This window comes from Leguminivora glycinivorella, chromosome 20 (assembly GCF_023078275.1).
Source record: "Leguminivora glycinivorella isolate SPB_JAAS2020 chromosome 20, LegGlyc_1.1, whole genome shotgun sequence".
NCBI classification, from domain to species: domain Eukaryota; kingdom Metazoa; phylum Arthropoda; class Insecta; order Lepidoptera; family Tortricidae; genus Leguminivora; species Leguminivora glycinivorella.
Window position 1 is genome coordinate 13153166 of NC_062990.1, and position 27233 is coordinate 13180398.

The window sequence follows — 27233 nt, forward strand, 5'->3', positions numbered from 1 at the left end:
TACTTTGTAATTTTAAAGAAGCTGGAGTTGACGGTCCGAGCAACGATAACTGACTCAACTCACTCAACTGATGGTAATCACTCATGCCACTTCCGCGTCGCAGCGACTTTTGGCACAATTTAATCATAATGTCGTCGTAAAGCCGTCATAAAAGTGTCATAACGCATTCCTGGTCGCCGGGACAAAGTAGTTACCGTGTTTACAGCTCCGAAAACGATGCATTTTGCAATACGAGCTACTGGTTTAGTCTAGAATTGTAATTCAGAAAGATTTTTCAGTACAGATGGTGCTTTTTTACGCACTAGTGCGAGAAGTGGTTCGGATGGCCATCTGTACTGAAAAACGTCGTACGATACACGTGCGAAAAGGAAATTCGTAACTCGTGTCGATTTAAAACACTCCCTTCGTGTCTCATTCTCCTTCCTACCTTTTTACGCACTTTTATCGTAATGTTCTATTCAGATTAGCAATACTTAATTCAAATATAAAGTCGATTTACGTCTCGTCTGAGACGCCTTTTCTGGGCTTCTTCATACCTTTCAGAAAATGAAAAATCCAGAAGTTTTTGTACCTAACTTTTTTATGATGAAGCCATTTTGAAAACTTTTTGATGATTTTTTTTTGTATAGGTACGCTAGGGCATGTTATTTGTTATTTTTTATTAACGGTCCGACACAGATTATTTCATTGTTATTCAGATTCTCAAATTTCGTTACGATTGATTAAGTTTTGAAGGAGGAAACAGTCGAGAGCGGAACCTCGATTTAAAAGATTTTTTCGCAATCTTTTAACTGAGTTGTTCTGAATTCGATATAGCGTGGACATGTCGAACGCTATATCGACTTAATACGTGATTAACCCGCTTAAAATATTTAAAAAATGTATGAGTCTCACGGGAGTTTTATAGTTAAAACAGCAAAAGATTCACGCTTCTCGCGTTCATCTGCGCTGCAGACGCCGAAATCTGGGTCAATGCGGGAGATTTCAAATTTAGAACGCGGAACCGCATCGCGGTATGCACTATCAAAACAAACTGCTACCAAAGAGGATCGAGTATTTGAGTATAATTTGGTATAATAGTTTGTCGCTCAACTTCAAACTAGGGTAAATCCATTCTGCTTTAAGGTTGATTATGTCTTCTTCTTCTTCTTCAACCTAGCGTTTTCCCGGCCTAGCGCCAGGGTCCGCTTTCCTGCTCAGCCTTCTCCACTTCTGCAGCTTTCTTAAGGTTGATTATGTATAAAAATATATTTAATCTGAAAAGAATCAACCATTTAGCAGAATGGATTTACCCGAGTTTGAAGTGACACCAAACACGATTGAGTATTATAGAGAGTTATTGTAAGTAAAACGTGTAGTTACAGTGCATAGAATGCCATCTCTCGACACAGGCTTAATATTTTTGAACCTCAGTTTGGACAATTTAGCCCATGTTCTTAGCTTGATATGTGTTAAAATGTGAAATATTAATATTAGCGCCATCTAGCCGAGACCCAACAATCCAGAATTCAAAACAATAAGAATTCAAAATAATAAGTTAAAAACTTTTGACGTGTAGGTGATCTTTTACTTTTCGTGCTGACTGCAGTTATTTTTTTTTTAATTGATCTCCTTCCATTATAATATAACTAACTACTAATTATTACATACATACATACAATCACGCCTGTATCCCATAAAGGACTAGGCAGAGCTCATGAAACTACTAAAGCTTCAGTGCCACTCTTGGCAAATAAGGGGTTGAAAGAAAACGAAACTGTGACTGTGTAACTACTAATTACTCGTATAGTATTTTTGTGGAAAATAATCTGAGTAATTTAACTATTGTTACTCCGATTATTTGCTAAAAATACTTGAATTCCAAGGGTTCTGATGGTCCATAATTCCCATAAAATTATTGTTAATAACCTAAAAAGGTTCGTGTCGCCAAAGGCTCGTGGGTTATGTCATAACCATGATCATAAACTTGGGTTCGTGACTATTGTAACTTGACACATAAAGGCATATGAACTATTTGGAATGAGGTGTCAAGTTTAAAAAGTCGCTGACACGGATGTATTGGCAGCGAATTTTTTACAGCGACACCACTGTAAATCCATACTTCCATACTAATATTTTTAATATTATAAATGGGAAAGTGTGTGTCTGTTTGTTTGTCCATCTTCCACCGAAAACAGAGCGACGAATTGACGTGATTTTTTAAGTGGAGATAGTTGAAGCGATGGAGAGTGACATAATATATTTCTGCAAAGCACTACCTACGAGTGTAAGTACGTATGTCTTATGGTCTCAATATGTTATTTGTATATTACGTAAACAATAGCACGAATCACTGTATGCTTCACCGCGAGATGAGTTCACGTCTCAATTTAGCGAGTGATTGGAAGTCAGAGGTTGGCCGGTATTCGATAAGCAAATGTAGCCCGAGGGACAACCGTCACACAGGTTAGGTCAATAGTGACAATGCAACTCATGTCGTTTAAAATTTAAATACAGAAATATTTGATTGAAGGGAAGTAGTAAGGTATTTTTTAAAGAAGATTAAGTAAACTTAATAATTTCTTCAGATATCCGATATCCTTATGACTAGGTCATTGGTAGCTGTCATAAGGATAGGATATCGCGTAAAGCCGGTTTGGACAAATTACCTTTAAAATAAGTATTTATGGGTGTAAAACGTGTGCTACTCTGCGGCGGTGCCACTATAATGAAATTCAACTAATTATATGTTAAAATGATGTACGTATAACGTACAATATGTACGTATGATGTTTATGACTGTACCTATAGCGGGAAACCAAATAATGGGCTTTGATTGTGGCGCCGCTGGGGAACATGCTTTGCAACGGCGCCACTCAGTACTCATAGATAGAAATTACATTATCTACTTTTTTATTATGGAAATTGATGTACCAATGCCGTTTATTATGTACGTATTGAAAAAAATCACTATAACATAGTAGATTTATGTACTTTCAGTAATTTCGCATACCGCCTGAACGGTATGAGCTATTATGTAAGGAGGTGTACGGGTAAGTGAGACGGAGATACGTTCCTTCCCGCTCGCTCCCGCGCAACCCTCCGCTTTTCAATAATGTTTTTATTTCAGTAGGTAATTGACTCAATATTCTCAATAATGACATCTTAATTTAGCATACTCATCGGAAGTCAAAGGTCTGAGTGGTATGTAGGTGTTTGATAAGCGAATTATATAGCCCGTGAGATGACCTTCACATTGGTTACATCATCGAATAATTTGATCCTTATTATTTTGGAAAAAATGACGGTTGTTTTTTTTACAACATGTACATGAACATGTTTTAGTAAAATTGTAATTGGAAGTTAATCGACTTTGAAGTCTTTGAACCCCTTTAACTTACTTGTCTGTTGGCTAATCATTTTTAATTCGGCAAGTATTAAAAAAAATATGCCCATGAAATCACCTTTTGATTCACTGTTGTGATTACAATATAAAGTCTAAGAGATAAGCGAGGAATGTAGCCCGAGAGACGACCTTCACACGGGTTACGTCATCGAACTAATAAAATGCTAATCAGCAATTTGCATCCAACGGCCGTTTGAAAGAATACATGTTACTTATTTTGAATATTATGTTGGTCAACTAATGTCATTTAATCGTATGGCATACGATATACAGAAAAAAGGAATATTAATGTCACCGAATATAAATTAAATTACAATTAAACTAAATATCAATATTCAATGCGTTCATTGTGGGTACGTATCACAATGTCTATAGTTAAAAAACCTAACGTTAAATGACCTACGTTCAAAATACCTAAAATCAAAATACATAATGGTGTTTCGACCGAAATTCAAAATACCTAAAGTTTAAAAAGGTGCATATTATAATGTCTAAAATAAAAAAACTAACGTTAAATGACCTACGTTCAAAATACCTAAAATCGAAATACCTAATGATTAAATCCGAAAAGCAAAAATGCCTGATAAATGGGGCTTAAATAACCGTTTTGTTTTTTCATTTCATTTTGTTTTACATTAAATAAAATCTATTACGCATAATATTATTTCAATTTTGTATACCTATTTCAATTGTTATTTTTTCTAAAATTTTACAATTTGTAAATTATTTGTTTTTATGTTTGGTCACAACTAACCTAACCTTCTTCTAACCTAACCTAAACCTATTTTAAAGGTCGTGTGTTGATGTGTAGGGTCGAAGTTCTAACCTAACCTAAACCTACTCTGTAAGCCGTTCTTTTCTGTGTGATCGCAGTTCTAACCTAACCTAAACCTACTCTGTAAACTGTTTGTTTTTGTGTGTGGTCACAGTACTAACCTAACCTAAACCTAATCTGTAAACCGTTTGTTTTTGCGCGTGATCACAGTTCTAACCTAACCTAAACCTACTTTAAAAGCCGTTAGTTTTTGTGTAAGGGCGGAGTTCTAACCTAACCTAAACCTACTCTAATATAGGATTTAAACCAATCGGGCTCCCTTTATTTGGCATACCTTTAATTGTCCGAAACGATTTTCGCATAACAAACTTCGCATAATCGATTTTCGACGAATGTTAATTTGTCAGAAAAATTATTTGACATAATCTAAAATAATATTAATATTACTTTGTCCGAAAATAAGTTCGCATAATACTTTTTACGCCGATCGTTTTTTATGAATAACATTGACTTGCATAATTGTATTTGGTATATTTCTTAAAATCAGAATAACTACCCATACTAAATGCAGTCAGGAGAGTCGGTTAGGTTAGGTTAGAACTGCGACCTCAAGAAATACAATAGTTTGTTAAGAATGCACGAATGTCGGTTAGGTTAGGGTAGGTTATAACTGCAACATCAATATAGTAGTATTAGCTATGATAAAAATTCTGCGTGATAAATTTCGACTAAACAATGTTATGCATAAAAACCATTTGACGAAAAACCTTTATGCACAACATATATTCGAACAAACAAAAATATGCCTAGATAAATTATGCGTACCTAACTATACTATTCTTAAAATTAATACTTCAATATACCCTCCTTTATGCTCGCGGAACCTACACTACTACTTCGGTATTTTGACCGGTTAATCATTTTAGGTATTTGACCATAGGGTATTTCAAATGTTGGTGTATAAAATTTAGGTGACATCATATTTGGTATTTCACGGTTGTCTATTGTTTGCCCGACAGTCATTTAACATAATATTCATATGCCCGAATCTAACTTGCCTGAATTTCATTTGCCCGAATGATTTGTTTACCATAAAAATTGTATGACATACTGGTTGTTTATCCGAACATTACCTTCCATAATCATACAATGCCATACTATTTGTTAGCCATATTATTAAGTGCAATAATATGGTTTAATATAATATTCAAACGCCATAAGCAATTATTGCCATATTAATTGTTGCTCATATTATTACCTAACCTACTTTCTGATAGCAGTTTCATTTTCCAAGGGGTCACAGTTCTAACCTAACCTAACCTACTTTTCAAGCAGTTTAATTTTCCAGGGGGTCACAGTTCTAACCTAACCTAACCTACTTTCTGATAGCAGTTTCATTTTCCAGGGGTCACAGTTCTAACCTAACCTAACCTACTTTCTGATAGCAGTTTTATTTTCCAGGGGTCACAGTTCTAACCTAACCTAACCTACTTTCTGATAGCAATTTCATTTTCCAGGGGTCACAGTTCTAACCTAACCTAACCTACTGTCTGATAGCAGTTTTATTTTCCAGGGGGTCACAGTTCTAACCTAACCTAACCTACTTTCTAATAGCAGTTTTATTTTCCAGGGGGTCACAGTTCTAACCTAACCTACTTTCTGATTGTAATGTACATTCTCTAGTACTTCTAGTAGTGTCTTCTCTGCGATAATTACGCATTTCGATGATTCTGCCAAATCACATTATGGAAATTGACTTTTCTGGTCGCTAATTTGGATGAAAAATGATGTTATGGAATGTGGTAATTACTGATTTCGATGATTCTGACAAATGACATTATGGAAACTGACTTTATGGGAAACAAAGTTTCTGGCACTTGATTAATATAGTATGATTGTTGAATAGGGTGGCAAATAAAATTATGGCAAATGAAATTCTGGCAAATGGGGGTATCCCATTTAGTCCAATAGGTATTTTAAATTTCGGTAATTCGTGCGTAGGTGTAACATGCTTAGGTATTTAAAATCATTAGGTATTTTGATTTTAGGTATTTTGAACGTAGGTCATTTAACGTTAGGTTTTTTAATTTTAGACATTGTGATACGTACCCGTTCATTGTTCATATTACACAATGAAAAAAGTGTAGGTAAAGGGGGCCGATTTTTGAGTCTCACGCGTTCGAATTCAGGAAATTGTCACTAAAAATAATAAGCAAGTCACCGTTTTCATCCGGTACTTTAGTGACAAAGTCGCGTATGTGAGATTCAAAAATCGCCCCCCAGTTTTTATACTCTGATTTTCAAGAACAATAGAGACAGGTAACTTGGTTTCAATGTTCGATGTTCACGGTAGGTACTCAACATTTTAAACGCTTTTATTATTAAGAGCCCACATTGTCCCACTGCTGACCAAAGGATTTCCTCCCCCAGATCCCCTGAAGTCTCCCACCAGCCCCTGTCAAAGGCGTCAAGCACGTCACGCCATCTCTGGAGAGGTCTACGCTACGCCGTAACGTTTTATTAGGAAGAAAAAATTATAGTGTCGAAAATGTTTCACATGCGCCGTGTTACATTACATGAACGATATTTTTATCGACATCCTGCCTAAAAATAAAAGTGATTATTAAACCTATATGCGTGACGGTGACACGGCACAAGACTTTCATATTGACACCAGACTGACTAGACGTTTCGTGAGTCTCGTCAGCTGAACACAGGGCTATTATTAGGATCTAGAACTTAACGTCGGGCGATGCATACGTTCATTACGTTAGAAATACTTGGCAGGTTGTGCGTTGCCTTCGTGACGTTGTTTACCTGTTACGATAAGAATCCATACTATTTAAAATACTATAAATGGGAAAGTGTGTGTATGTGTTGTTTGTCCGTCTCTCACTGCAAAACAGAGCGAGGGATTGATGTAATTTTAAGTTGAAATAGTTGAAGGTATGGAGAGAGACATAGGCTCATTTTTGTCTCTTTCTAACCCCCCAGTTCCCTAAAACGGGGGTGGAAGTTTATATGGAGCATTCCGCAATTTTCGAATTTAAAGCGAGCGAAGCCGAGAGCAAAAGCTAGTGTAATATTTGAGAAAAAAATGTCTATGTCTTATTTGTATCTTTTTTATACTTTATGATTTTTAGTTTGTAGCAGAGAGCTATGACTAGAACATGATTGTGGTGTCTAATAAATTGGAGTCATTTTTGTACTAAAAATGCCACTATTTTAATTTCTTATACTTTCTTTATCATATTACTAAATACGTTTAAGCGTTAAGTAAAAATTTTAAAACCTTAAATCATGTTTCACTTTCAGAGTATTAGTATAGAGTTTTCCTAAATGCTTTAGAAATATTGAGTATAATTAAATTAGTTGTTTTTTTATTTAAAACTTTCTTTAATTATGTCATTGTTATTAACCAAAATATGAACAGTTGAACTTGAAACCAGCCTCATTAAAAGCCGCGTCTATGTGACATCGGCAGCTTGGCACATCTCCACAGAGTTTTATTTCCAAGCAATTAAACAACAGCTGACACTCGCGTTGCTCGGCTTCTGTTTATTATTAGGCGGTTTCCGTGCATTTGACACGTGCGAATTCACGGTCGCGTTTACCTCTGAGGTAAATTCAAACGTGACGTAACGTAAACTTCTCTTTTGTACTCTTATCTATTTAAAAGAACGTAAACAAATAATTTGTACATTTTCGGGTAGTTACAATAGTTGTCGGTTAACCAACCAGAATTTAATAAAATACGGAACCCCGTTTTCAAGCGGGACGTTTTGAGATCACAGCTTATAAGAGTTTTGAATGATTCATGGTTATTTTCATTAGACTTATATTGACCCGGATATAGACCGTGATTACCTTTTTGATTTTTGTCGAGCTCCCGATATTTCGACGCTGTTGCATCGTGATCACGAAAAAGGTAATCACGGTCTATATCCCGGTCAATATAAGTCTAACACAGCTTATCTAAACAAATTACGTTTTCTTGAGTTTTCGAATTAAACTTTCACCAAAGTTTCTCTTATTTCTCGATTCTGACAATTATTTTGATTGTTATTGGTAGACAAATATTTGGCACTGTTGCATGTAATTATTTCCCATAATTATTAATTAACCGAGGAGGTCTCGGGTTCGAACCCCGGCTCGCACCAATGAGTTTTTCTGAATTTATGTGCGAAATGTCATTTGATATTTGCCAGTCGCTTTTCGGTGAAGGAAAACATCGTGAGGAAACCGGACTAATTAATTCCAATAAGGTCTAGTTTACCCTTCGGGTTGGAAGGTCAGATGGCAGTCGCTTTCGTAAAACTAGTGCCTACGCCAAATCTTGGGATTAGTTGTCAAAGCGGACCCCAGGCTCCCGTGAGCCGTGGCAAATGCCGGATAACGCAAGGAGGATGATGAATTATTAATTAACCTTTTTTTTAAAGCGATTAAGTGTGTTAATGTGTTTCGTATCATGGAGCGTAAAAAAAGCACAAAAGCAAAAGGGCATTTGTTATTTCTGTGATTTAAACGAACGATTGAAAGTACATAACATAACATTAACAGCTCAACTAATCAAATATATTCGCAGAGGGCGCATAATATTTTTGATTTTTCAAAAAACACTTCATAATTCGGCAGTTACCGCGTATTCAATGACACGTGATATTCACAGTCGTCTCTCGAGCTAACCCAGCGATATAGAGATGTTTTGGGTACCGTGTTATTTATACATTCTTGAATGGAAACTTAAATGTGAGATATTTTAAATGAGAGAAGATTTGTTTATAAACATAACCAGAAAATTATACAATGGATGTGTAAGGAGATTTGAATGAATACGTATGTGTATAATAATAAATATACATACGTATTCATTAAAATTGCAATTGTATATTCAGTAATTTAAGAGGTAGATGCTTAACATAATTTCGATTTTCACCATATGCCCTTCCCTACATGAAGAAATGTACTAGGTACTTTTCGAACTAGCGCGGGAAAAAACACACTATGAACTGATAGTGAGAAGATAGTTTATTGGTCTCTGGTATCGTTTTGGATGATTTTATAGATTGTTTGGTCTGTGGTAGGTTTATAGCTATTATAAGGTAGCTGACTGTAAACATAGTTAGCTGGTATCACCGGAGCTGATTCGCTGTTATGACTAGTAGGTTGGTCCCATGCCCATGGCAATAAATTGATAAGAGAATCGATAGCGGCGCGCCCGCGGCGGCGAAGGCCGCGAGACAAGGTCGGGATGCCGCCTTACATCGCTTTTTATTCCTATGTTTAAACATTTTAAAATAAGTACTAACAAAACTGTGGCGACTGTGGGAATATGGGTTAAATAGTGACGTAGGCGAGAGGCTGGCAACCTGTCACTGCAATGTCACATTTTCGATTTCTTTCAACCCCTTTTTGCCAAGAGTGGCACTGAAACTAGAGTAGTTTCATGTGCTCGTACCCCTTCATGGGATACAGGCGTGATAGTATGTATGTATGTATGTGTATGTATTAACAAAGGTAGGGGCATAAAATGCAATTAGTACAATAACCTAACTACAAAATTATTGAAAAAAAACCCCCGACCGCGACATAGTAGGCCGATTTTCATGAAACATGGCTAAGAACACTCCCGACTAACTCAGCTTTCAGACAAAAAGAAACTAAATCCAAATCGGTTAATCCGTTCGTGAGCTACGATGCCACAGACAGACACACACACTGACAGACAGACAAACAGACAGACAGACACGTCAAACTTATAACACCCCGTCGTTTTTGCGCCGGGGGTTAAAAAGTAAGAGCGAATCGACAAGCATGGTATACGCCTGTGATGCAAATGGATGAAAGTAGTGTGACGAATGAATGTACCTAATGGAAGTAACGGGGGAGGAAAACCGAGGAAAAGGTGGATGAACTATGTGAAAAAGATGATATGAAATGTAAACAAGAGAATGTTGAGATGATGGGTGATAGGGAGGTATGGAAGAGGACATGCTGCGCCGACCCCAAATTCAAATGGGCCATTTTTTTCAAAGTTGTCCACCCCACTTTTTTTTTAGATTTGGAAATTTTTATGTGTCTTCCACTCAGAATCGCGAGCTCTTTCAATCCTAATAGGAGAAAAAAAGTGTCCCGAGGTTTTTTCCCATTCCGTTACCATTTTTTCATACATTTTATATGGTGGTAACGGAATGGAGTTCGAAAAAATGTATTAAATCTTGGGACATTCTTTTTCTCCTATCAGGATCGAAAGAGCTCTCGATCTGTATATGAATCCAAAAAATATTTTACTAAAAAAGTTCTATTCTAAAAAAATGCCTATGGGGATAAGAGCAGGCGAAACGAATGAATGAATGAATGAATGAATGAATTACTTTATTGCGATAAACATGGTATACATTAGGTAGTACATTATTATTGAATTGAATAGCTATAGAATTGGGTAGCTAATTGGCTAATCTAGGCGACCTTGCTTTGCGATTTTGACTTTGACTAATGAAACGTGTGTCAGTGACCGACGATTTTCTGCCGCCTGCCTACTACTTTTTTACAAGTTTTATGCTGTGGGGACAGTGGCGACACCTGTCAGTAATAATTAGAGTTCGGTGGATATTCTTCATTGAAGAGTTTATATTTCAGTTCATTTAGCAAAAGGACATGCAAACACCAACATCTCTGAATCACTTAAGAGCGCTATGACAAAAAAAGGCGATATATTGTAAAATGTACAATATTTATCGGCAAAATTGTACACTTTACTCACACTAAAAGACAGTAAAAGTCTTGTTTCAGTTAGAACATCTAATTAACTGTCGGTTCATTAAAAAACATATGGAAGAAAAAGCTTTTTCAATTAGTAATGATTTTTTTTCTGATGCTCGTTTAGGAAAAACCGCGCGAAGCACAGATTTCGGAGCTCTTATTATGTACAATTTGATGAGCTCACTCTCATAAATGCGGTAAATTTAAATTCCTAGTATCTTGTACTTTAGGCCCATTAAACAAAAATCTACATGTTATCGAAGTTATTTTAGTATATAAATAATCTGCACAATATGCTTAAATTGCTGTTATCCATTTGTCGTTATAATATTTTATCATGATTTTTTGCCAATTTTTTGAAAACTAGCCTTCCTGTCGCTATTTTACCGGCGACGGACGCCTGCGATTTCAGTTCAGTGCCGCGCCGGAGCTCGAGGAGGTGAGACGTATGTCGCTTCGCTCTCCGAGTTTTCATCGCAAACGTCGAGAATATTTATCGTTGTGTGGGTCGGACGCCTTGTTTATACACGGGCTATCCTCGCATTGTGTGTGTGTAAACAGCGACCAACGAATTTGATCCTAGATCCGTAAATATTTGCTTTTGTAATATTTTGTTATGTTTGAATGTTAAAGTATTACAACGTTATGATAATAAATATGCGAAAATTACAATACGGTCAAGATGATAAGACACATCAAGATGGTACTCGGGATCTGATGATGGAGCCAGAAGGTGGTCACCAGTACCAGTGAACCATGTAAGTAAACGACTTCGTGTTTAGGCTCGTTGGGTTCGTCTCAACAAGACCTTTGACAAGAGGTGGTACTCGGGATCTGATGATGGAGCCAGAAGGTGGTCACCAGTACCAGTGAACCATGTAAGTAAACGACTTCGTGTTTAGGCTCGTTGGGTTCGTCTCAACAAGACCTTTGATAAGAGGTGGTACTCAGGGTCTGATGATGGAGACAGATGGTTGTCACCAGTACCAATGAACCATATGACTAAACCACTTTGTGTTTAGCCTTATTGGGTTCATCTCAATAAGACCTTTAACAAGAGGTGGTACTCAGGGTCTGATGATGGGACCAGATGGTGGTCACCAGTACCAATGAACCATGGAACTAAACCACTTCGTATGTAGGCTCATTGAAATCGTCTCAACAAGACCGTCGACAAGAGGTGGTACTCAGGGTCTGATGATGGAGACAGATGGTGGTTACCAGTACCAATGAACCATATGACTAAACCACATCGTCTTTAGGCTCATTGGGATCGTCTCAATAAGACCTTTGACAAGAGGTGGTACTCAGGGTCTGATGATGGAGCCAGATGGTGGTCACCAGTACCAGTGATCCATGTAACTAAACCATTTAGTAATCAGGCTCATTGGGTTCTTACTTCTTCTTAATAAGACCTTTGACAAGAGGTGGTACTGAGGGTCTGATGTTGGAGCCAGATGGTGGTCACCGGTACCAATAAACCCATGTAACTGAACCACTTCGTTTTTTATGTTATTCAAATATGCGAGTTGATTTTTGGTGACTACAATCTCTCTCCATCATCAGACCCTGAGTAACACCTTGAAGTAATTAGAATTATATTTGACTTATTTTATCATCATATTAATATATACTTCACTCTAATACTTATCATATAACAAAAGCAAACATTTGGGATGGGATCTACTTAAATATGATCACAGTTTATAATTATTACTTTAAATTTTTAAATAAATTTTAACGTAATTAATATTATTTTGCGCTATATTCTAGTGTTTTCGTACAAAATAATGTTTATTAGAAATCAAAAGTTTATATCGAGATAGTAGATGGTGGTTGTTATCAAAATTCCATAGGAAGGATCAAAATTGTTTTGTCCATTATTGTAGTGCGAGCGAGTGATAAGACGTGCTAGAAAGGGTCGGCATATTGGGCTCGCGCGGCGGGTAAAATACCTAATTTCGCCCGACGCCGAAATGTTATAACGCTCTTAAGTATATAGAGGCTAAAGAAAACTCTTTCAAATCTGATTGACTTTTCGGGCCGATATTCATTGCGTTATGTTGATAATAGCAATATACAGCGTCGACTCAGAACACTTGTACGAGCTTGAATTGTTTGACTCGCACGCGTACCTAGTAATATAGAAATTGCAGAACATTCCCAAAAAGCGGAAACATTCTTGAGAATGTTCGCAGAACATTCCTGCAACATGAAATTTATTGTTTAAACGATAGAATATATATTATACTTGAAATAAAGTTTAAATGGGCATAATATAAAACGATTATACATATAATATTGTCTATTTAGCTATTTTGTTGATAAGTGATAAGTTACCAATAAGTTGCTTAAATTCTCACTATACTTCAGGGAACATTTCGACTTTCAGACTTCACAGTTTTAGTCCTGACTTTTTTAAATTAGGTACCGAACTATTATTTCTTGATTGATTGATTGATCTTGATTTGGTCATGTCAAAATATAAGTAAAAAAAAATCGCTGTCAGGATCGAACCTGAGAACATCGGCATACGAAGCCAGCGCACTACCACGGGACTACGTCTTGACTTGCTGAGTCCGACGAAGTCATGGTATAAACTACGAAGTTACTAAGTATACTGATAAATTCTCGTTCTCGAGAACATTCTCAGAAGTTACCGAAAATTCTCATTCTGCAACTTTTTTTTTTTGGAAACTTCTCGTCCGTGCATTGCGTAACGCGTCCCCCCTTACCCCGTCCAATATGAGCGTGCACTCAAGCCTTACACTTAGATCTAGAAATATTCATTGCGTCGTTGCTAATACCAAATAACTAAATGAATACCGGTCTAACTGAACTCAAACATTTAGCGTCCCAATAAATAACATTCAACAATGGATCTTAGCTATTGGCCAACCGCCAACGTTTCAGTTTTTGTGCCAACTACTATTCACAAAACTCTTTTCAACTTCGATTTAGGGAACAAATCAAATTATTTTATTAAATATTTTTATCGTAATCCTGCAAAAGGATTCATATAGGAGGTGCAAGCACAAATTGCTCGCCCTTAGAGTTGGTCAAAGGCGCCTAGCCTTCATAGATAACATACACTAGAGAAATTTCGACGGGTACCTCGGCGGTCGGGGTGGTGTAGCGGTTTATCACGTCAGCCGCGTTAGCTGGAGATCCGGGTTCGATTCCCGGCTTCGCCACCAGTGGTTTCAGTCTTTTCAACTTATTGTTATTATTACAAGCCTACATGCCTCACTGCTGGACAAAGGCCTCCCCCATGGATCTCCAACCATCATGGTCTTGAGCAATTTCTAGCCAGTCGTTGAGATACACGTCTAGTGTGCGTAGCCGAATGCACAAACGTTCACGAAACACTCACGATAATATCTGTCTCTATCGCTCTTGCGTATTGGCGCGACAGAGCCAGACTACATTTCTGCGGCGTTTCGCGTCGCAGAAATTCCATTCGGCTTCAGGGTCATCCCGCCATCTCCACCTGGGCCTGCCAGATCCTCACCCGTCTTGCGGCACCCATGCTGTGACTACTTTAGCCCACCTCAGTGGATGCAGCGTGCAGATATGGCCTGCCCAATCCCAGTTTTTTTTTTAATTATTCTTCTTCAAACTAGAGTTTTTCCAAGCTAGTGCCAGTAGGGTCCACTTTCCGACCTAATCTTTTCCATTTGCCCGATCTTCGGCATCCTCTGGCGCGAGATCGTTCTATTCTATGTCCGCACTCACGATATTCGTTCATAATATTTGTATTTTGTATTATATGGTTATGGTTATGGGCTCCGATTTCCGCACTTAGCCTCATAGAGAGAGGCCATTGTGCGTGCTGTGTTTGCCGGCTAGGGGTCTAGCCAGCCTAACTCCGCCCAGAAGCGCAGGATCCTCCTGGTGTCTCCACAGGCTTCTCGGAGTGACCTCGTCGTTTTGAGGATTTGATCCCGTTGTGTGTTCACTCTCTCGCATTCCAGGATGACGTGGGCGACCGTTTCTTCGGCCGACAGGCATCCTCTACATAGAGGGCTATCGATCTTACCTATAACATGCAAATATTTGTTAAGTGAGCAGTGTCCAGTAATGTTGCCTACGATTATTCGTAGCGATGCTCTCTTCAGAGTTAGTAGGCGCTTTTGTTAAGCGCGCATCCGGTGTGGCGTCTTAATTTTGTATTACATGTCAGTTTTATGCTGGTTTTTTGTTGGATTTGTGAATATACCAGTGACTACAGAGGTTATTGGCTGAAGCAAACATCTACATATAACATTACTATGTTCCAAAACGACGTATACATTAGGTTTTACTAAACATTTTCGACTTTTAGTACGAAACAGGAGTTGTGGTAAACGTCTGACTAATGAAGATATTTTCGTTCCTTGATGAAGTTATGCAGTTTTAATTGCAGTTAGTTGACATTGAATTTGTCATTATTAAATAAGTATAAACAGTGCATGTAAACATGTTATTTGTTGACTACAATACATTGTATGCGCAGTGGTGAATTGGTGATGCGCTGACTGTGACAAATACCTACATCTCATCATCTCATGGGCATGTCGAACATATTCTCTCTTCTTAGTGTTATCCCGGCATAGGCCACGGCTCATGGTATGGGAGCTTGGGGTCCTTGACAACTCATCCCGAGACATGGCGTAGGCACTGGTTTTTTACGAAAAAACTAATTGGATGTTCATCACCCTCGTTGCGTTATCCCGGATTTTCCACGGTCCACGGTTCGTGGGAGCCTGGGGTCCGCCTTGACAACTAATCCCAAGATTTGGAATAGAAAAATTAATTAGATGTTGACTTATATTGACCGGGATATAGACCGTGATTACCTTTTTGATTTTTGTCGAGCTCCCGATCATGATCACGGAAAACGGGAGCTCGACAAAAATCAAAAAGGTAATCACGGTCTATATCCCGGTCAATATAAGTCTAATGAAAATAACCGCGAATCATTCAAAACTCTTTAATTAGATGTTACCGTTAAATATTAATACTTATATTATAATTTATTAAAAAATTTAATGCGAGGGTGTAGATGATGCTTTAACATTTAAAATACCTGTAGTAAATAATAGTTGTTCGTGACCAACCACTAAACCGATTGATTACCGTCGTAACCATGGTGATAAGAAACGTGCGGTTTAATAGTCAGGTTTATAGCCTTACGGAGAAATATAAGTAATTACTTTCGGACACGTTTTCAGACATGCCTCTAGGAAAGTGTTAAGTTCAAATTAAAGTACTAGAAGGCAATGAATTTAGAAAAATCTTAAGAAATTGGCTTCTTCAGCCGTGCTTCTATAGTAATAAAGAATTTTTAAATAATACAGAGTAATAGTTTATGTATAATATTGTATTTATTGATAATGACTGTAAATATACGAGTATGTATAATGTCTCATTAAAATATAATGTTAAGTTGTCCATATTAATCATAAACGCTGTAATAAAATTGTAATTACTATTTTAAAGACACCTTCACATATTTGCATGCTGTTTGTACACGGCTAAAAAACATTCAGTCGAATTGAGAACCTCCTCCTTTTTTTGAAGTCGGTTAAAAAGGTGAACCCAACGACTGTTTACTCATTTAACTTCTGTAAACTAATACCCTTTTTTGCAAATAAATTATTGTTTGTTTTGTTTTTGTTTGTTCAAGTTGCCTGCAAGTTTTTCAACTATGCTATAAGATAGGTATCATGGTTGAAAAACTTGCAGGCGAAAAATTTGTCCAAGAAAACTTATAAGGTGCTAGGGTAATTCGGAAAGTCGTCTAACTTCGAAAGTCGTTTATAAAAACCACCATTATTTCCGTCAATCAAGATTCCCCTTTCAAAATTACCCGAGCGTTTCTGTGATTCGGATTACCCTAATGCACCTTTGAATTCAATGATGTTTTTCTTAAAGTTGGCAATCACTGTCAGTGGGCAATCGCACCCTGGTTTACCCTACATACTTTATGAAATCTTCAGGTTGCACCCGAAACTTTCATTTTGTTTACGTTCTCCGTTCGAGTAGCAATAAATATTTTCTGTGTACAGCTACGAAATTGTATGGAGAAATTATGATCAATTCATTGCTCAATTCGCCATGTAGTTTTGCGGCTCACTGTACTTACCTTTAGAACAGAGATCTAAGTGAAATCTTTTGTGCAGTTGTCCTAAAATTTTATCGTGTATGAAACTCATTAGTCAGAACGCGGAGCAATTCGTGCGTAATTTGACATTGAGTAGCGAAGCTTTTAGTCTGATTGATAACGTCAGACCGTAGGCAAGGTTACCTGTTTCATATTGGCTAAAAATAAGAAGTAGAGATGCCACGAATAGTTGTTTGGCCGGATACCGGATACCGAATATTCGGCCTAACCATCGGCCGAATATTCAGTATCCGGCCGCCGAATATTCGGACAGCAGAATTTTACGGCGCGTCGTGCAGGTTTTGACTTGTTTCGCAGTGAACTTCGCGCGGTGTCCGTTTTTGTTTAAATGTTTATTTTTTAATAATAAAGGGCTATGATTATAAGTATTATAACCGTAACTGTTTTTTTTACATTTTTTAATTTGTTTACTCCAAAATCATTCAATCAAAAATACAGAGGAGCGGGCGGGGAATGTGTTAAGCGCGCTGTGATTGGCCGTTTCAAGGACGGCGGGCAGTCGCGCCAGATGAAAAGGGACAGAAGTATGACTGTCCCTCTACTGACGCGTAAGTGGCCAATGTAAGTTGACCTATGCCGGCTCTGAATAAATTATAAATATGACTTATTTGTGGAATGTAATGCCGTCTGTTTTTAAATTTGAGCTTCTTGTTACCTTTCCACACCATTTCACACTACAGGTGGACATCTTTAAGGCATCAAAATACCCTTTTCCAATTTTTTTGTGCGAAAAACACGCGCTGCTTTCGGGTCTGTTACTTGGTCGATACTGATCGGGCACGGCGAGCGCCCGCGCTTATATCAGTGCAAATACTAGGAAGGCTGGCAACCGCGAGTCGTCTTGTAATAGATGTCTATAGGGGTTGGTCTGTGCAAAAATAGCACATCCGGTATCCGGCCGGATAGTACGTCACTATCCGGTATCCGGCCGAATATTAAAATAAGGGCCGAATAGGCCGGATACCGAATAGTAAACGAATATTCGGTGCATCTCTAATAATAAGCCTAATAACGCTGCGTGCGGCGTGCATGTCAAACAATTGAAACAATTGAAGCTCAAACATTTCATACAAGTGTCCTGCGTTCGTATTCGAATGCACAAACGCTCACGATATTATCCTGTTTCGTAGCTATCTATCTCTATCGCTCTTGCGTATTGGCGCGACAGAGCTAGACTGTTTCTGATTCAATCAGTTAAATCATCAAAATGACCATTGTTTATCGACGTTATTTATAAACACACTTGTGTTTATTTTGATGACTCTTATTTGTGTTTTACATAGAAGCATATCATTGCATTGTTAAACAATGAGCATAAATTACGAGAAAAAGCATAGTTAATTTAGAATTGGTACTAGGAAAATTTTTAAATGAAAATGCAAGTTTATTGAGTCATAATAGCAAAAATTTCATCATCATCCTCTGAAATACTTTTTTTGATTCCATGCTAAAATTATTTTGAATAATAAAAATAATGCTAAATACGACAAGAATATTGACAAATTTCTAATATAGAGTTATCAACGTATTAAAATTAAGATGTGATTATCAGTTTTTTTTAATTTTTAAATATATTTTTTTTATTCGTCGCTAAACGCGTGCCAATACAATGTTAACTATGCTTTACCTACTTATTACTATTTGAGCATTGCATATCAACAACGTTCACTTTGAGCAAAGAACCAAACCAAATATAAATTATATAATAACCATAAGACAACCACAAACAGAAACAATGCACCTGTAAACACCATTAATGTAAACATTCTAGGAAATCCTTATTAATAAATAAACATATGTAAGGGGCGACCCTAATACCCTACAGCTCCTACCACGAGTTTTAGATTACGATAACTTAGTAACTAGGCCTTATTGGGATTAGTCCGGTTTACTCACGACGTTTTCCTTCACCGAAAAGCGACTGGCAAACATCAAATGATATTTCGCACATAAGTTCCGAAAAACTCATTGGTACGAACCGGGGTTCGAACCCGCGACCTCCGGATCGAAAGACGCACGCTCTTACCTCTAGGCCACCAGCGCTTTCTATACTCGATAGTAAAAATTACATTAATTGTATGGAGAAAGTGAACAGCGCCCCCTAATGGTTACTAACTAAAACCAAAAATACATACTACTTATACCGTGACTTTTACGCCATTAATTTATTTTCATTAACCAGTGTCAATCCAAGATGTATGTTGGTAGCAATTTGACAGCCTCGCCGGTGCAAATGCTATAGTACATTACATCAGAGGCCGGGAAAATACATTTCATCAGAGGCCGGCGGGCGTGCGAGAGGCCGGAAATGAGGAATCCGTTTTCACGCCGAGGCATGTATAGTGCTTTTCTCAAACATACAATGAAATAAAAAAAAATGCTCTAAAGGACAATACTTTATAAAAAACCGGCCAAGTGCGAGTCGGACTCGCGCACCGAGGGTTCTGTACAAACCTGCAAGGTTTACAAAGTTCGTTCATTACGACAATCGAGTCATAACTATGGTATTTTTATTGCAAAAAAATGGGTAGTAAGGTTAAAATTATTAAAAAAAATTATATTATGTGATGTAACTAAAAATTTATGGTTTTCATAATTTTTCCTTTATCTATGCTATAAGACGTTGCTTCGTACCAAATTTCAAGATTCTGAGTTCACGGGAAGCACCCTGTAGGTTTTGATTCCCTTGCAAGTGTAGAAAATTTGCGGCATAAACGGCTGTATCTTTTGATTGCGTTGGCTTAGAAGTTTGATTTTTTCACAGCTTCAAGGGACAGTAGACCTGAGTAATTGATATATTTCAGCTTCATAAAAAAAAGGCTTGACAGACGGACGGACGGACAGACGGACAATATTGATCCTATAAAGGTACGGAACCCTAAAAAAGTTACTTTGCAGGCCTAGGCCTGAAAAATAATATGAAATCCCTTTACAGTCCTCTCGAGCTGTTGCGCCCAAAAAGCGATACTTCCCAGCCCATTTTAAGGAACTTAAAGACAATATTTCATTGCATGTTTGAGAAAAGACAATATTTCATTGCATGTTTGAGAAATAGTTATTTGTTATACAAGGGGGCAAAGTTGTATTTTAACGCCGAGTGTGGAATTGAAAAACGAGCAAGTGAAAGGATTCTATAGTTGAACCACGAGCGAAGCGAGTGGTTCGAGAATAGAATCCTGAACTTGCGAGTTTTTTAACACACGAGAAGTAAAATACATTTGCACCCGAGTGTAACACAAAACTTTTCCCCTCACCATAGCGAGGAAACTACAACGCAAAAAATGCGTTTATCACTGCTTCCAGTAGTTCTACAGGTGGTAAATCATCTTTATTACTAGATTCACCTACTTTTATCAATTTTAAAGCAGTTAGTTTGACTTTATTCAAGGTCAAATTACTTTACCCACTAGTGGATAAAATGCGTTTTTACCCGCTGTATTAAAGGACAAAACACGTGTTTCCGAGCTAGTGAAGGGAAAACGTTTTTTTTAACCCTTATAGAGGCGAGGCTATTATAATCGTTGCCATTTTATCTTCTTCTATAGTAGAGGCTAAGGTGTCAACCCTCACTCGAGCATATCACCCTAGACAACCCTTAGTTGTTTGTTATGATGTTGTAAACCATAGCAACCTGACATCGATGACAATTATTATTGACTCGATTATTGATTGCTATAATTATTTTGATGAAGTACAGTTGACCAAAAATGTGGCTTACCCACAGATGTCATATATACCATAGATCAAGCAAACGTATCTACTTAGCGTGTCAAATGAACTCAGTGAAATCCACTGAGTTGTCCGTCTTTACTCGCAGCTTGCAGCTTTCGGGCGTCAATTTTTGTAAGTTGAAGTCAACCAAAACATAAAAAATGCCTCGTTACGTGATATTCAATTGCAACAACACAAAAATTATGAACAATCAAGAGCCTGAGACATATTTAAAATTACAGGCAAGAATCAACTTCAGTACAAAATTTGACACGCTCGGCCCCTATACAAATATATGAATTTGTTTCTTCTATCTAAATTAAGTTCTGTGGGCTTACCACCCTACGGTTGAGGTACGTTTGAACGTCATGAGACAACAAGGTTCATTTCCCCTTGCAAATATATTATGTGAGTGACAATTGCTCTCTCTATACAGGGTGGGGCCTGTAACAAAAGCAAAAAATTAAACTGTAGGCTGTACTCCTTAAACTGACCAACATTTCTTCCGCGACTTTTAAAAATTATGAAGTCATTAATTTTATAATTTTTCATACAAAATAAATATTAGCTTCAATGGACGCCACTATTGTTGTCATTGACGTTGTCAGTCACACTTTAGACTTAACAGAATTCGCAGTACATTACCTCTTAGGAAAAACTTTCAAAGGTGATAAATAACAAAATACAAGTTATTTTTAAAAGTCGCTGAAGGGCAGTTCTCAGGGATGACGTTCGGTGCCTGATTTCGGTGCTGATTTTTATTTACTACTTTATTGATATGTCAGTCAATTTACTAAAATCTAGCCTAAATATAAAAAATATTGGTGGTAAAGGCCTCCATTAGAACCTTATAGTTTGTTAGAAATCTGACATTTTAAAATCACCGAAATTATGTATGGGCACTGTAATCAATTTGCGCCACCGAATTCAATTTTTTAAATATTATTCCACATTTCAACTTAATATGTAACTTATTATTCAATTTATTGATATTTTTCATTTTAATTCGATGACAGGTCATGTAAAAAGGCTCATAATCGCGCAATTTTACTAAATTTAATATGGTAATATGCTAGTCATTATCCAGTAGAGAATTTTGTACCCATAGAGCGGCTTAATTGGCATAGAAACATAGTTCTATGTTTTTACAAGGTATATCCTACTATTTAAGTATGAAATATTAGAAAATAATGGACATTTAATCAGTTTACAACGTGGCAATCGAAGTCGGTGGTCACTTTTTTTGATATCGGTGGTCAAAAAATCCACCGAAACCACGGAAATCAACTCCACTGATATCAAATTTTATAGCTTTCTTCGAGATAACTGCAATAGCATGCATGATACAGAGGAGATGTCATAATGACGTAATAACATACTTTCAAGGATTTATTAGTACCTTACATAACGACAAATTGACCTAAACTGTGGGAGTAAATTGATCCACCGAATCTTAAAAAACATGGGACCAAACCCAGCGAACGACTGAGAAACTTTCAAAAAGTCCCCTTTATAAAACGGTACTTCATCTCCTCTACACTGAATGGATAAAACATAGCTAAAACTAACTATATTTGTGCTACTACGTCCCTGATCTATTAATTTGTAAGAGTACTGTCATGTTTAACAAATTACACCGAAATCAGTCACTAGCCCGGGACACATCGTAAATTTGTCTTTACTCGATGAGTTTAGCTAACATATTATTTTTATATAGAAAATATGATAGGTTAACTAACACCTTATACGTGAATATCTATATCAACTGCGATCAACAACTCCATCTTGAGTTATGATTTTTTGTTTTGCAAATTCTGGGTGCGGGACACGCCCACCGAAGGTCATTTTTCGCGTTTAATATTTTATTACTTATATTATACAGATAATAAATAAATAATTTTATATTGTACCAAGTAGTACAGAGGCTAATGATTATGCCTGAATTAATTCAGATTTTTAGACCAGTCCGTTCTGACGTTTTTTGCCTCGGACACGTAAAAACGCGCCTCCTGAGAAATGCCCTGAAGAAATGTTGGTCAGTGTAAGGAGTACAGCCTACAGTTTAATTTTTTGCTTTTGTTACGGACCCCACCCGGTATATGATACTTACGTCATGCCATGTGTCAAGTCAACCCTAGCGATCGTTAGAGTGCGCAGAAACTTTTGTCAAAAGTGGTAGACCACTTTCTTGGCCCACTGTACACCTACAGGAGGGGCGCGGAATTGTCTGGCTAATTGTGTGGTAACTGGGCTTGATTTTCAAAGTTGTCCATCTCATTCTTTTTGTAACATGGGTATTTTTTATTTCTTTCGATCCTGATAAGGGAAAAAATGTCCCAAGACTTCCATACATTTTTCAAACTTTCCATTCCGTCACCGCCATACAAAATGTATGAAAAAACGGTAACGGAATGGGCAAAAAACCTTGGGAAGCTTTTTTTGTCCTATTAGGATTGAAAGAGCTCGCGTTTCTGAGTAGAAAACACATAAAAATTTCCAAAAAATAGTGGGGGGACAACTTTAAAAAAAATGGCTCAACTATGACGTGTAACCATAACGAGGGGTAAACTACCAGAAACCGTAATTGTTTTATTTTAATTTAATTTATTTGTGTTATTTGTATTGTAATATGGACCCAAGGGCTGAAATAAACGACATTTTATTTATTTTATTATATAATAATGACTTGTCTAAGTAATCGTTTGGTTGTTCCAGCAAGGCATCGGAGTGGAGCTGGTCCGCGCGCTGGACAGCAACCCTCCCAACGTTTCGAACGTGTTCTGCGAGTGTGACTCCAAGGATGACGTGGTAAGTCCATCATTTTTAGTAGTTTCTGTTTTCATCACACTCGCACACTAAATGTGCAATTGTGTGGTGAGCGGGAGTTACAAATTGCGACGGCTTGTCAGAGCAGAATCGCAAGGTCTTTCGATCCTGATAGGAGAAAAAAAATGTCCCAAGAATTCCATACATTTTTTCGAACCTTCCATTCCGTTACCGCCGTACAAAATGTTATGAAAAAATGCTAACGGAATGAGAAGAAAACCTTGGGACACTTTTTTTCTCTATTAGAATTAAAAGAGCTCGCGATTCTGAGTGGAAACCACGTAAAAAAATCCAAATCCATAAAAAAAGTGGGGTGGACAACTTTGAAAAAAAAATGGCCCAGCTATCTATCTCGATCGCTCTTGCTTATTGGTGCGAAAGTGCTACATTCCTGCGGCGTTTCTGTGGCGTTTCGGTGGCGTTTCGCGTCTCAGAAATGCCATTCGGCTACGGGGCCTGTGATTTTACCTACTCTGTAGTCTGTTTACTTGCAATGTTTAACTTCCGCCCCACGTCAATGTACTATTTCGTTTGAAGAAGTAATCACCCCTTTTTGTCATCATCCTCCTTGCGTTATCCCGGCATTTGCCACGGCTCATGGGAGCCTGGGGTCCGCTTTGACAACTAATCCCAAGATTTGGCGAGGGCACTAGTTTTTAACCCCCGACGCAAAAACGACGGGGTGTTATAAGTTTGACGTGTCTGTCTGTTTGTCTGTCTGTCTGTGGTATCGATTTAGTTTTTTTTGTCTGAAAGCTGAGTTTAGTCGGGAGTGTTCTTAGTCATGTTTCATGAAAATCGGTCCACTAGGTCGCGGCCGGGGGTTTTTTCAAAATTTTAATTTTGTGGTTAGGTTATTACGAAAGCGACTGCCATCTGACCTTCCAACCCGAAGGGTAAACTAGACCTTATTGGAATTAGTCCGGTTTCCTCACGATGTTTTCCTTCACCGAAAAGCGACTGGCTAATATCAAATGACATTTCGTGCACAAATTCCGAAAAACTCATTGGTGCGAGCCGGGGTTCGAACCCGCGACCTCCGGATTGAAAGTCACACGCTCTTACCGCTAGGCCACCAGCGCATAATCACCACTTTTTGTATAGATCCAAAATTAAGTTTTATTCGATAGATACCTAAATAGGAAGTGAAGGAAGTACATCGGTTTTAATTTGTACGATTGCTCCCCATTTGAGCGGAACTGGAGATTGGACAATTGGACCACCATTAATGGACAAATAAATTGAATGGCCATCCATACTATTATTATAAATGGGAAAGTATGTGTCTGTTTGTTTGTCCGTCTTTCTTGGAAAAACGGAGCGATGAATGGAAGTGATTTTTTAAGTAGAGATATTTGAAGGATGGAAAGTGCCATAGGCTACTTTTTAGGGTTCCGTAGTCAACTAGGAACCCTTATAGTTTCGCCATGTCTGTCTGTCCGTCCGTCCGTCCGCGGATAATCTCAGTAACCTTTAGCACTAGAAAGCTGAAATTTGGTACCAATATGTATATCAATCACGCCAACAAAGTGCAAAAATAAAAAATGGAAAAAAATGTTTTATTAGGGTACCCCCCCTATATGTAAATTGTGGGCTGATATTTTTTTTCATTCCAATGCCAACGTGTGATATATTGTTGGATAGGTATTTAAAAATGAATAAGGGTTTACTAAGATCGTTTTTTGATAATATTAATATTTTCGGAAATAATCGCTCCTAAAGGAAAATAAAGTGCGTCCCCCCCCCTCTAACTTTTGAACCATAAGTTTCAAAAATATGAAAAAAATCACAAAAGTAGAACTTTAAAAAGACTTTCTAGGAAAATTGTTTTGAACTTGATAGGTTCAGTAGTTTTTGAGAAAAATACGGAAAACTACGGAACCCTACACTGAGCGTGGCCCGACACGCTCTTGGCCGGTTTTATTTGTCTCTGGCGAGCGAAGCCGCGCGCAAAATCTAGTTTTATATAAAGAAATGTTATTGTAAGCATAAAATAATATGTTGATATTACGATATTAACATTTGTTGAAGTAGTCAAAAAGATTTGATGACTACAAAATAAGTAATTTAATTTAAAATAATGACTTCGTGTTTGTTTTTTCATTCTGTAGGTTATCTGTAGTCTGTAGGTATACGAATAATCTTTAATACCTTTTTATGAAGTTTAGGTACTTAAGTGGGCCATTGTTTCAACCTTACTTTTTTTGGACTTGGAATTTTTAATATGGTTTCCACTCAGAATTGCAAGCTCTTTTAATTCTAATAGGAGAAAAAAAGTGTCCCAAGGTTTTTTCCCATTCCGTTACCATTTTTTTTATAACGGTAACGGAATGGAAGGTTTGAAAGATGTATGGAAATCTTGGGATATTTTTTTTCCTATCAGGATCGAAAGAGCTCGCGATTCTGAGTATCAAATGATATGAATAAAAAATACCCATGTACAAAAAAGTGGGCAACCCCACTTGTTTCTGTCATTTCAATTTGCATTTGTGAGCAATTTTGAATACCTACAAAAACATTTATGTCACAGGGGACACCCGGATTTGAACCGGGGACCTATCGATCTGCAGTCGATTGCTCTACCACTGAGCTATATCCCCACGTGATAATTTATTGAATAATTAATAATACTTAATGATCACTACGGTTACGCTTTAATAAATACTTTCATTTATTTTAATTAAAAAAAGAAAATTTCTATCACAGGGGACACCCGGATTTGAACCGGGGACCTATCGATCTGCAGTCGATTGCTCTACCACTGAGCTATATCCCCATTTGCTATACTTCTCGAAAATATATTACAGTTACCGATACTATTGCTGCAATTAAAATTATTAGCATATAGCACTAAAAATAGGGGACACCCGGATTTGAACCGGGGACCTATCGATCTGCAGTCGATTGCTCTACCACTGAGCTATATCCCCACTTGTTAATACAGGCGAATTATTGAAAATACTTAATTAACACGTACGTTGAGTAAGCTAAAAAATAATTAAAAATATAAAAGGATTCTATTACTAGGGGACACCCGGATTTGAACCGGGGACCTATCGATCTGCAGTCGATTGCTCTACCACTGAGCTATATCCCCACATGACAATGATTATGAAAAATACAACTATATTCTAAATAACAAAAGGCTATCGCAGGCACGTAGGCGGACGACATTTCTACAACTCTTATCAAATGAACCTCATTCCTAATTTTGAATCTTATTTTTTTGTAACAAGGTTGATAGTTGGATTTTATGAAAGAGCAGGATACGAGGTATCGAAAGTTAGGTTGGATAGTTTTCTAAATGGCCAGATTGCGTTGAACTTTGACATTAACAAATGATTAGAAAGAGTTTGAAAATGGAAGTGTCATGTCGTACTGGTTGAAAATTGATAATACCAAATCATACGTTTGTAAACATTGTGTAAAAATAAAAATGATATTTTAATAACTTCAATCGATGTTTGAAGGCAATGACAAATTGAAATACAATGATATCATATACCGAGGATGATATTTATGTAGCTTTTGCCCGCAGCTTCGCTCGCGTTAGATTCGAAAATTGCGGAATACTCCATACAAACGTTCACTCCCATTTTAGGTAAGTG

General features: G+C 37.3%; 1 protein-coding gene and 4 non-coding genes across 5 annotated transcripts in view; 1 reads left to right on the plus strand and 4 right to left on the minus strand.

Moving 5' to 3' along the window:
- The window catches only part of LOC125236939, a 111338-nt gene that overhangs the window by 58018 nt on the left and 26087 nt on the right, over positions 1–27233 (plus strand). The window contains exon 3 of the mRNA XM_048143858.1: positions 23515–23607. Coding sequence (XP_047999815.1) covers positions 23515–23607 — 93 coding nt within the window. The remainder of the gene's footprint in view (positions 1–23514; positions 23608–27233) is intronic.
- On the minus strand, positions 26154–26225 carry Trnac-gca. The gene has a single exon. It is a non-coding gene; the product is annotated as a tRNA-Cys (tRNA).
- Trnac-gca lies at positions 26330–26401 on the minus strand. Its single transcript has one exon. It is a non-coding gene; the product is annotated as a tRNA-Cys (tRNA).
- On the minus strand, positions 26484–26555 carry Trnac-gca. The gene has a single exon. It is a non-coding gene; the product is annotated as a tRNA-Cys (tRNA).
- On the minus strand, positions 26651–26722 carry Trnac-gca. Its single transcript has one exon. It is a non-coding gene; the product is annotated as a tRNA-Cys (tRNA).